The sequence below is a fragment of the Setaria italica genome, chromosome VI, assembly GCF_000263155.2.
Source record: "Setaria italica strain Yugu1 chromosome VI, Setaria_italica_v2.0, whole genome shotgun sequence".
Classification (NCBI taxonomy): domain Eukaryota; kingdom Viridiplantae; phylum Streptophyta; class Magnoliopsida; order Poales; family Poaceae; genus Setaria; species Setaria italica.
In genome coordinates this window covers 11058644-11070674 of record NC_028455.1, presented here as the reverse complement: position 1 = coordinate 11070674, position 12031 = coordinate 11058644, and the positions used below count along the sequence as shown (strand labels likewise).

The 12031-nt window shown below is 50.6% G+C and overlaps 3 protein-coding genes across 3 annotated transcripts; all 3 read right to left on the bottom strand.

Annotated features, from left to right (window-relative positions):
• Positions 1–2567: 2567 nt before the first annotated feature.
• LOC106804383 lies at positions 2568–4986 on the bottom strand. The gene is made up of 3 exons (XM_014805355.1): positions 3599–4986; positions 3279–3543; positions 2568–2855 (listed from the first exon to the last, which is right to left on the bottom strand). The coding sequence occupies exons 1-3, from the start codon at positions 4984–4986 to the stop codon at positions 2568–2570; spliced, it is 1941 nt and encodes a 646-aa protein (XP_014660841.1).
• Positions 4987–6674: 1688 nt separating this feature from the next.
• Positions 6675–9184, bottom strand: LOC101762893 (probable leucine-rich repeat receptor-like protein kinase At1g35710). Its single transcript, XM_022827649.1, has 2 exons — positions 8196–9184; positions 6675–8116 (listed from the first exon to the last, which is right to left on the bottom strand). Exons 1-2 carry the CDS (start codon positions 9083–9085, stop codon positions 8035–8037), a joined length of 972 nt encoding a protein of 323 aa, XP_022683384.1. The 5' UTR covers positions 9086–9184; the 3' UTR covers positions 6675–8034.
• Positions 9185–9539: 355 nt separating this feature from the next.
• On the bottom strand, positions 9540–11829 carry LOC101762210. Its single transcript, XM_004973064.3, has 5 exons — positions 11474–11829; positions 11136–11353; positions 10247–10375; positions 9976–10107; positions 9540–9883 (listed from the first exon to the last, which is right to left on the bottom strand). Exons 1-5 carry the CDS (start codon positions 11793–11795, stop codon positions 9770–9772), a joined length of 915 nt encoding a protein of 304 aa, XP_004973121.1. The 5' UTR covers positions 11796–11829; the 3' UTR covers positions 9540–9769.
• Positions 11830–12031: the final 202 nt, after the last annotated feature.

The following is a 12031-nucleotide window of genomic DNA, read 5'->3' as shown; positions in this document are numbered from 1 at the left end:
CTATTTACAAACCCCCTTACATGAGCTGGAGGCCTAACCTGCGAGACGAACCTATTAAGCCTAATTTAATCCATCATTAGCAAATGTTTACTGTAGCAACACATTGTCAAATCATGGACTAATTAGGCTTAATAGATTCGTCTCGCCGTTTAGCCTCCACTTATGTAATCGGTTTTGTAAATAGTCAACGTTTAATACTCCTAATTAGTATCTAAACATTCGATGTGACGGGTGCTTAAAAATAAGCAAACGAACCAAACCAGGCCTTAATTTTTTGAGAAAGACATAACTTTAATTTCCCCTTCTCTTAGAAGCAAGTGAAAAGAGAGTAAAAGTTGTGTGAAGTGGAAAGCTTTCCAGCAGCAACCTACTCTCTCGTCCCACAAAGACTGTTTGTTTAGAAAATTTTAGACAAGATAGTTTATTGTTTAGAAAATTTTAGACAAGATAGTTGCAATGCTAAAGTACTCATAATAGCTCTTGTTAATCAGATGGATTACCGAGTAGAATTAATTATGCATGCACGCTTGCAGTAATTGTTAGACCCATTAGTCTTCCTTGTTTAGTGAGTCTGGCTCGTACATCGATGGTGGAAGTAAATGATTGATTCGTTAGGCCAGAAAGTATTATGAGGACCTTTGTTGGATGGTTCAAAAGTTATATAAACACTTTTTGTGGGATAAGTTTTGGAGGTTAAATGAACACTCTTTTTATGACGGAGGGAGTATTGAGCACTTCTACGTGAGGAGTTAAAAAACAGCCATTCCTCCGCTTGAATTGTCCAATGGAAATGTGTATATATTAATTTAGCAGGAAGTAGAACAGGTTGCAGCTCCTTAATCCTTTTTTTTTTAGATAAAGGACCTGGCAGGTTTTACTGTACAGTACATTTTCAGTGGTAGGCAGTTCAGACTTCATAATTTTCAGCCTGTACCATTTTCTGTCACGACCTGGGGTAGTGAGCGTATGGGGTAGCTATGGGAGGTTGCCGGCCGCTGAGTTGCTGGCTTCTTGCCCGTGTTGCTCGGGGGAAGGTTGCATGGGCGACGATGGCAGCAGGGATGAGGAAGACAGAGAATAGGAGATGAGATAATAGATTGGTTTAAGTTTATCTATTCCTCCTCTGCGGCCTCTATAAATAGGCCGGATTATAATTAGAGATAGAGTCCTGTAATGACTCAAACATCCATATCTCAACTAATTGCTCAACCAAAACTCAACTAATAGATATCCAATGCAAAAAGGACTTTGCTAGCCGCCTACTGACGCCGCCTCCTCTGGTAAGTAATCCCGACCATAATATCTCTCCCCTCCTTCGGAAAGAGCTCGTCCTCGAGCTTGAAGGCGGGATACCTGTGCTTGAATGTCTCCACATCCTCCTAGGTGGCCTCACTGGCAGGCAAGCCTAAGACCTGCCACTGGCCACGAGCAAGGCGACTTCGGATGACAGCAGACGGTGTGGGCAGCACCCGGCCGTTGAGCATTGGAGGCAGCGGCGGTGCAGCACTTGGAGCCTGACCATGGAACGGCTTGAGCACACCAACATGGAAGACGTTGTGAATACGAGCCCCTGCCGGAAGCTGAAGCTTGTACGCGACATCGCCGATGCGTTCCAGCACTTGATACGGCCCATAGAAGCGTGGAGCCAACTTCCCTTTAGTGTGTTCTGGCAGGGATGCTACTGGCCGGTGTAGAAGTTTTACCCAAACCCAGTCGCTCACGCCAAACGCCATGGCAGTGTGCTTGGCGTCGTAGTAGAGCTTGGCATGTTCTTGAGCCTGCAAATGACGTTCCCGAGCTACCTGAAGGAACTCATCTCTGTCCAGCAACATCTGATCGACAGCTGGCGCACGAGCGTCCCTCTTGTCATAAGCAACCATTGAAGGAGGATCCTGGCCATACACCAGCTTGAATGGCGTGGTGTGCAACGCGGAATGATAGGCCGTGTTGAAGCAATATTCTACCCACGGTAACCAACGAAGCCACTGCTTGGGCTGGTCGCCGGTGAGACACCGGAGATACATCACGATCACCTTGTTGGCCGCCTCAGATTGTTCGTCGCTCTGGGGTGAAAAGCGGATGTCATATGGAGCTTTGGCCCGGAGAGGCGGAATAATTCAGGCCACACAGTGCTGGTGGAAACCGGGTCGCGGTCACTAACGATGGATGCTGGTAGACCGTGAAGCCGCTCCACCTCGTCGAAGAAGGCCCGGGCCACTGAAGTGGCGGTGTAGGGGTGCCCGAGTGGGATGAAGTGCGTCGCTTTGGACAGGCGGTCCACCACCACGAGGATCACTATCTTGTTGTTGACGCACGGCAGGCCCTCCACGAAATCCATGGAGATGTCACTCCAAATCAGCGATGGGACAGGGAGCGGCTGCAAGAGGCCCGACGGATGCAGGTGACTAGCTTGTTTCGCTAGCAGGTGGAGTAGTCACGGACAAAGCCTTGCACCAGGGCCTTGTCGCCTGGGATGTGGAAGTCTGCCCGGAGGCGATGGAGGGTGCGTTGGGTCCCCTCATGTGCGACATCATGGGCCTGAGACAGGAGCTAAGGAATGAGCGGCGCTACTCCGGCATGAACACGCGACGCATCTTCAGGACGAGGCCATCCTTTATTGCCCATTGCGACCCCTTGCGCCCAGCCTCCACTTCCTGGCGCAGGTGCTGGTAGTCTGGCATGCCGCCCAGCTGCCGACGGAGCTCTTCCCATAGGTGGAACGTGGGCGAGGACAGAGCCATGGCCTCGGCAGCGGCAGCCTCGCGCCGCGACAACGTGTCCGCCACGACATTAGTGCTGCCCGGCTTGTATTCCACGGTGAAGTCGAAGCCCATGAGCTTGCTGATCCACCAGTGCTGGGGAATTGTGGACAACCGCTGATCAAGCAAGAACTTCAAGCTGTAGTGATCTATCTTGATGATAAAGGATCGGCCCCAGAGGTAGGGCCTCCAATGCTTGATCGCCTAGGCTAGCGCGATAAGTTCCCGCTCGTAGGCTGCCAGCCCTGCGTGCCGAGGGGCCATAGCCCGGCTGAAGAAAGCGACAGGACTGCCTCCCTGATGCAGGACACCGCCCATCCTGGATCCTGACGCGTCACACTCCACCATGAACGGTCGTGAAAAATCAGGGAGCTGGAGGACGGGCACTGTGGACAGGGCATGCTTGAGGGCCTGAAATGAGTTGTTTGCCACGTCAGACCAGACAAATCCATCCTTCGTGAGTAAGCCATGTGCGGCGCAGCCAGGCTGCCGTATCCTTGGATGAAGCGTCGGTAGTACCCGGCGAGCCCGAGGAAACCATGGAGTGCCGGCATCGAGCCCGAGGAAACCACGGAGTGCCGGCATCGAGCCCGGGTGCGGCCAGTTCACCACGGCTTTGATCTTCTGGCTGTCCATAGCCACCCCGTCCGCGGACACCACATGGCCCAGGTAGGATACATTGGGCACCCCGAACTCGCACTTGGACCGCTTGAGACGAAGGCCGTGCTGGCGAAGCGTGTCGAGGATGAGACAAATGTGTCGCAGATGGCCCGCCCAGGTCTTGCTGTAGATTAGGATATCATCAAAGAAAACAAGCACGAATTGGCGGAGATACTTGCCGAGGATGTCGTTCATGAGGGCTTGGAAGGTGGCTGTCCATAGCCACCCCGTCCGCGGACACCACATGGCCCAGGTAGGATACATTGGGCACCCCGAACTCGCACTTGGACCGCTTGAGACGAAGGCCGTGCTGGCGAAGCGTGTCGAGGATGAGACAAACGTGTCGCAGATGGCCCGCCCAGGTCTTGCTGTAGATTAGGATATCATCAAAGAAAACAAGCACGAATTGGCGGAGATACTTGCCGAGGATGTCGTTCATGAGGGCTTGGAAGGTGGCTGGGGTGTTGCACAAGCCAAACGGCATCACCAGGAACTCGTAGTGGCCTGGATGCGTCTGGAACGCCGTCTTTGCAATGTCACTGGCGTGCATGCGTACCTGGTGGTACCCGGAGCGGAGGTCCAGCTTGGTAAAGAATCGCGCGCCGTGGAGTTCATCTAGGAGCTCCTCTACCACCGGGATGGGGAACTTGGCCTTGATGGTGATGGCGTTGAGGGCGTGGTAGTCGACGCAGAACCGCCATGAGCCGTCATGTTTCTTGACGAGGAGGACCGGCGAGGAGAATGTCGACGTGCTCAAGCGGATGATGCCTTGGCGGAGCATCTCTGCACACTGTCGTTCAACCTCATCCTTCTGCAGTTGGGGGTAACGGTATGGCCGTACGGCGACGGGTCGGGTAGCAGGCTCCAGGTGGATGCGATGGTCGTGGAAGCGTGCTGGAGGGAGTCCCATGGGCTCGGTGAAGAGACTAGCAAAATCCTCCAGTAGATGCTGCAGCAGGGAGTCCGCCTGGAGCTGGTGGCATGAAGGCGCTTTGCGGCCCCGCTCGCCGAGCCACGTCACGCGGCGACTGTTGAGGCAGCATGTCAGGGAGAGCGTCGAAAAGTCCCAGAGGATGAGCCCCAACGTACGCAACCATTGCGTCCCAAGGATGACGTCGTAGCCGCCGAGAGCGAGGGAGAAGCATTCCACTTGGAACGGCTCCGCCCCTACCTGAATGTCCAGGGCGGTGCAGACGCTAGTGCAGGGTAGCCTGTCGCCGTTGGCGACGATGACGTTGAGGCCAGACCGCACCGGCTGTAATGCAACGCCCAGCCGGTGCGCCACATCGTCCCGGATGAAGTTGTGGGAAGAGCCGGAGTTCACGAGAGCCAGGAGTTCCTGGTCGTGGATGCGAATGCGGAGGCGCATAGTGTCCGCCGCCGTCACTCCTGCCACCGCGTAGAGCAAGATGTGTGGCTCGTCGTCGGCCACCTCACCGCCCCCGTCCACGAAGTCGTCCAGCTCCGAGTCGTCGTACTCGATGAAGAACAGGTGGGCGCACTTGTGGCCGCAGGCGAATTTTTCATCGCAGTTGAAGCAGAGGCCTTGCCGACGGCGCTCCACCATCTCTCCGGGCGTCAGGCGACGAACTGGGTGTGGCATGGGAGACTCCAAAGGTGTCGAACCCACGGGCGCTGAAGACGGACTCGAGCTTGCAGCTGGGAACGGAGGGGGCCGTGTCGAGCGCGCCAAGCCGAAGCGGCTGGAGGCGTGGAAGCGGACCTTCTTCTCATAAGCCCGGGCGAGGCTGCAGGCATGCTCTAGATCACAGGGCTGTGCAGCTCCACGTCCATGCGAATGTCGTCGATAAGCCCGGACGTGAACATCTGTTGCTCCTGGCGATCTGTCAACGGATCGCACGGCTGAGGAGCGTGAGGAACTTGCTCTGGTAGTCTGCAACAGATCCAGTCTGGCGCAAGTGTCGAAGTTCCCCCAGCGGATTGCTGCGGATTGATGGCCCGAAGCGCACATTGCAGAGGTCCCGGAACTCCTCCCATGGCGGCACGCCGCGGCTGCGCTCCAGATAGGCATACCAATGGTACGCGTCGCCGTCGAGGTGGAAGGTGGCCAACCACATCTTGTGTTGAGGTTCTGTCCACTGAGCTCGGAAGTACTGCTCGCAGCGATTGAGCCAAGGCAGCAGATCATCCTTCCCATCATAGCGCCGGAAATCGAGCTTGAAGTATCGAAGCACCATGCCATCTGTTGGAGCACTGGTATTGGTCGAAGAAGAGCCGAAGAGCCGAGGAGAAGGGAGCTCATCAATGTGCCGCTTGGGCAGGAGGTCGGAGCCATGCTGCAGGGAGCCGTCGCGTGGCAGGATGCCCTTGCCAGCGAGTGCGGGGCGCGCGCTCTCAGGTGGAGCTGTCGGGCCAGCAGGCTTGAGAGTCGCAGCCCCGGACTCTAGGGACACTGAATCGGACGCAATCGTCCGGGTCTCCAACTGAGCGATACGGTCCAAGAGGACCTGCACGGAGGAGGCGAGTTTGTCAACGCTTGTTGCCAGCTTGGAGCTGCGATCTTCGGAGTCCTGGCGCAGGAGCTTGATGGCGTCGCCCTGGGCAGCCAGGAGCTTCTTCACCTCATCAAGATCAGCCGGAGTGCCCATGGATGCAGACCCAAATCCTGATACCAAGTTGTCACGACCCTGGGGTAGTGAGCGTATGGGGTAGCTATGGGAGGTTGCCAGCTGCTGAGTTGTTGGCTTCTTGGCTGGGGGGAAGGTCGCCTGGGCGACGATGGCAGCAAGGATGAGGAAGACAGAGAATAGGAGATGAGATAATAGATTGGTTTAAGCTTATCTATTCCTCCTCTATGGCCTCTATAAATAGGCCGGATTACAATTAGAGATAGAGTCCTATAATAACTCAAACACGCATATCTCAACTAATTGCACAACCAAAACTTAACTAATAGCTATCCAATGCAAAAAGGACTCTGCTGGCCGCCTACTGACGCCTCCTTCTTTGATAAGTAATCCCGACCATAACATTTTCAATATCCTGCCAGGTGTCCCAATAGCTGGGTACGAGCAAGGTCAAAGTTTTAAACTAATCAGGATGTCATCAAGGACCCAGAGTCTGAGTTACAGACTTACAGAGCACCCTGGTAAGTTTCAATATACTTCTTTTGTGCAATATGTCAATAAGTCCATCTTAAGGTAACTAAATTGCAGTTTCATATTGTAGGGATTGTTTAATGCGAAAAATACCCAAGGTAGTAAGGAGAAGGCCCTGTTCTGTCTAAGACTGGTAGGCTTAGGTCAGGCCGTTCTCATCCATTTTCATGCTTAGGAGTTTCATATTAAATCTAGGCTACTGCTGGTGGCACACACTGCCTTGTAAATATTTGATTTGTAAATCAGAACTACTACTTCACTAGAGCTAATGTCAAGTTATTACAAACCAGAGTTCTATTTAAAGTAAAACCATAACATAGGTTACAGTTGAATAACATCAGCAAAGAAAAAAAAAAGAGCATACATGGGAACTACTACATTATACGGGGTATTTCATTGGAAGTTCTGTTGTTATTCAAATCTTAACTGGATTCAAAACTCTCCAATGGGATACTCCCAATCCAGACAGGACCTATCTATTTTTGTGATTTACCACGTTATACAGATGCCGAAATTCCATTTTTGCAGCCTTCTCTTGTATATGATCGATGTGGTGGAAGATGACAACCCTCCAAGGCTTGAAGAGAAGCAGAAGTCCAGACCATAACCAGAATCCAAATGCCAGCCCAGTTAGTATGGAGTAATAGCAGTTTAGAACTTCAATCTCATGGCTGTGTGCACTAAGTGCTGCTGTAGGGTTTGAATCATTTGAGCACGATATGTTTAGTGGGAAACCATATAGCCCAAAGTTGTTGCTGTAAATTGATGGCTCCGCCAGTGTTTGGAGTTGGGAACCCGTTGGTATCTTACCTGATAGATGATTGTTGGACAGATTTAGCGAATCAAGAGACATCAATTGTGAGATGCTTGAAGGAATGGAGCCAGAGAGTTCATTTCAAGATAAGTCAAGGGACTCCAAAATCATCAAGTTACCAATGTCTTTAGGAATACCACCAGATAGATGATTTCTTGACAAGTTTAGAAATCTGAGACCTTCAAGATTTGCCAGCTCTGGAGGAATTTCACCAGAGAGAGAGTTGCTCGACAAATCAATACCTGTCATAAGCGCTATGGCACCTTCAAAAGTATGATATTGCCTCTTCCAATTTATGTTGATTCACTCAATGTACACATAGAAAACAAGTTGATGTGAAATTAGATAGCTGATTTGCAGTGGTATGTTGAAATCCGATTTTGGTTGCATCATGGATGTTAGATTGGAGAGACTTCTTGGAATGGAACCTACCAAACTGTTTCCTGATAGATCCAGCAGCTGGAGGAAAGAGAGCTGTGATAGCTGCCAAGGAATACTCCCATGGAGCTTATTCGACTGTAACCGGAGCACCCTTAGCAGGGGGATTGCTAACTCCTATCCATGAAGGAAATGTATCAGAAAACTTGTTCTCACCAAGATCCAGAATCAGTAACCTTCTGCATCTCTTGAGGACAAGTGAAAATCCTCCAACGAGACTATTTGTTCGCCAGATGCACTGATTCTAGGGACAAATAATTCGAGTCCTTCGACATTTGGACATTCCCAGAGAAAGTGTTGCTTGACAAGTCCATGAACAGCAGATCCTGCAAGTTCCAAAGGCACTGGGTTAGTTCTCCAGACAGTTGGTTGTTTGACAGGTCCAAGATTTGAAGAGAAGCTTACTGACAAAATGCAATAGGAAATTCTCCAGTGAAGCTATTGTCTGCTAAGGACGTGCCAACCAGCTTTGTAATGTTGAGGTATGGTATTACACCAGATAAATTATTGTTGCTAAGAACAAGGAATCGGAGACTTTGGAGAGAAGAGATAGTTGCAGGCACCTCACCCTCCAGCTGGTTGATGCCAAGGTCAAGGGCTTCCAATGCTGTCAAATTGGTGATTCCTAGAGGTATTTTTCCAATGAGGTTGTTGTATGGAAAACCTAGAAACACAAGACTCGTTAGGTTTCCGACCGAATGTGGAATCGGTCCAGTCAGGGAATTCCATGCCAACATGATACGCCGCAAGCTTGTGAGCCTTCCAATCTCCACCGGGATTTGGCCAGACAGGCTCTTGCGGTACAGAAACAAGGATTCTAGCTTGGTCGCGTGGCTGATCCCCGGAGGGATGCTTCCAGCAAGGGAATTGTTCTGCGCATGGAATATTGTTATCTCTGGCCAATTCATGAACAGCTCTAGAGGAATTACCCCAATGAGCTTGTTCCTTGACACATCAAACATGCGCACCTCTCGCATGTCAGACAGCGACCATGGTATCGGCACATGCAATTCATTGGAGGACAGATTGAAGTACCTCAGCCCTCGCATCATCGATGACAGGGTATCTGGTATCACACCAGACAAGCTGTTCTGTGACAGGTCAAGGTACACCAAGTTGGTGGTGTTAGCCAGGATGGTACCTGTGATGTTGTTCCCGCGGAGGTTGAGCCTGGTGAGCGCTGGTAAGGCAGGCAAGTCGAACGCACCAAGGGTGCCACTGAGGCCAGCGCCATGGAGGCTGATCTCAGCGACATGTCCAGCGGAGTCACATGTGAGACCAAGCCAGGAGCACATCAGCTTGGCAGGCAACCATGAGAGCAGAGGAGATGGTGGCTGCTCACCACCGTTGGCCAGGACCAAGGTGGATTTCCACCGGAATAGCGACCCTGCTTCTGATCGATCACACTAGATGTGCAGACTAGCAGAAGGAGGTCTGCAGGAGACTTGCCTGGATTTTTCTCCGAGTCATGGCTTGTTTCTGGGAGTGCTCAGTGATGGCTGGATCTTCTCTGACAGTGGATGAAGTAAGATGCCACTTTAAATCAGCATGTTGTGCAGTATGAATTGACAAATTCAATGGAAACTACTAGAGGCTGTCTAGGCACGTTAGGCGATCTTGACATTTTCTTTTCATATGAAAGAGCCACCCAGCCTCTGTGGTAATGTTGTGGCTATCATAATTCAGAATAACCTTCTTCATCAGTTTAACCTTAACATACTGATGACAGAAAAACTTATATGCATCTTGTGGCTATCATAATTCAGAATAATTGCATTGGCCATCACAACAGCGTAGTTTAGTGCTAAACTTTTACACACAAAGGTTTTATTTATGACACAGGTGACATGGAAGTTACAAGTGTAACAGGAGAAAACACCCAATTCAAAAGTAACTGAAGGTGCATGCAATTCTCTATATAGATAGCAGTATAGCACCTACTGTCCTGTGGATCTGTGCCTCATGTACATGACTACTTTTTATATGACCTTAATCTCCTTTAGCCAAGCTGTGTGGAGTGGGCAAGGATCTGGCTTTCCTGCTGCAAGTGCCTTCTCGGTGAGAGAGTAAAACCAACCATTCCTCCATTTGAACTGCCTCATTGAAATGTGTTTATATTAATTTAGTTGGAAGTAGAATAGGATGCAGGTTAACTGTTCAATAGATAGTCAGTGGTAGTACTTGCCTCTTTCACAGCAGTAGGGAAGTGTGCCACAGCTCTTGAGTATGCACAGAGCCGCTCTTCTATACCTTCATCAAATGTAAGCCCCCTCTCTGCAGCTGCAGCAGACGCTAATTCAGCAATCAGGCTCGCAACCTGCCAAGACAAAAGCACAAATGAATTTCTCTTACAAGAAAGAATCTTGCTTGCCGGTCCTAACTGAACAAAAGTAACCAAACAACAATAGCCCTAATAAGTAACCAAACAACAATAGCCCTAATAAGAGAGAAAGAACCTCAGCTCGGTAGTCTTTTTCCACCACACCGACAGTAGCCCCTGGATGCCGAGCACCAACAAGCATGAAAGCTGAAATCCATATCAACTTCTCTAGCATTTGCTTCTGAAAGGCTTCCTTTTCAAGCACCTTATGAGTAGGTTGCAACAGAACTATTACAAATGATTATACTTCAATGCTTGAAAATGCACAAAGTACAAGGACCATCACATGAGAGGACAAGGAGAAAGAACATCAATAGACAAGCACGACAACAGTATGTAACTAATATTTAGCCTCTCATCTAAGAAGTTAACTTTGGTGCCAAACGGTAGCTCTCTGAGATCGCTGATTATGTTGATTTTCATAAGTCTCGCCCAGAAATGTATACTTCCATTTTCAAAGTTGTTTTCATTGGTACTCATTTTTTGTCTACAATTACAAACATTTAATCTTCCCAATTTCTATTCACACCTTAATAAAGTAGGAACTAAGAACAATCACTACAACAAGATATTAAGATGCCACAGAAATTATGCTCATATTACATCATCTTCCAGAGAAAAGCAAAAGGATCTCTTGCACAAATGTTGGACATGATGAAAATAAACAATGCACAAGATAGGGACCAAATCAAACCAGAAACAACGTTATGTTCTAATTTTTATCTGATGCCATTCAATATAAGGATGTCGTAGACCTTTTGCAGAAGTTGCAAGGCCTGAGCCTGACCAACCAATTCGTTTGAGTAAACATTCCATGTTGTTTGCACCTTAGTATTATTGAAAGATGTCATAGTACTTTTGGTGTGCAAAAATGTAGCAACTATGGTGAAGATGCAACTGATGGACATGGGAATTTATCAACCAATGAAACGCAGAAGTTGTGAATCACATGCTGAGGAGCCCACCTTGCAGGTAAGTCCGCCATTTTGCAGGCGGGCTGCCACAGCAGGAGCCCAGCTGCCAAATGCAGCGGTAAGTCCGTCTGGATTGGTGTCAGTAATCCCATCGACTGGTGGCTCCCCGAGTTTGGACACGGCGAAGTAGGCCAAGACCTGGTTTGCATCCACTAGCCCCTTGCTCTCGAACCACGGATCCAGCATCCCATTCTGGAAAAACACCAAATCTGCTCCAATATTAGCCCAGAAATTTCCGCGATGCCGGCGCGCACGAACTCACTGCCACAGCAAGCACACGGGCAGAGGCAGACAAGCTGGGTGGGAGGAGTTAGGGGGCACGCACGTACCGCGCCAGCGCGACTTGGGGGTGGACTCGAGCACGGCGTCGAGGTCGTCGTTGCGCGTGCACACGAGTATCGGCCCGGGCGCGTCGTCGGGCACCTTCTCGCCGCGGCCGACGAGCACGTCCCTTCCCGGCGGGCCCATGGACAGCAGCGCCTGGCCCACGCGTCCTCCGCCGACCACCACGGCCGGCTGCACCGCCGTCGCCGCCATCGCCGCGGAAACCCTCGCGAGCCTGCGGACCGCCGTCCTTGAGGAGGAGGAGAGGAGGCGGCGGAGGGGAGGCGACGGCAGCTGGGTGACGGAGACGGCGGCTTTGAGGGCCATCTCGACGGGGAGTGGGTGGGGTGAGAGGGGGGAAGTGACGGCGTTTGGTTTAGCGAAGTGGGGTTAGAGCGGTAAACGGGAGCCACCCGATTCGGGTTGGGCTTATCTTGTCAGTTTGTGGTTGAGGTCTGATGGGCCGTACTGGGCCTGCGAGCCTGGAATGGCCTTTTCTCATATACTTAATTTGTGTGGTAGACAGATTTTTTATATATGGAATGGGATTTTGGCTTGAGATT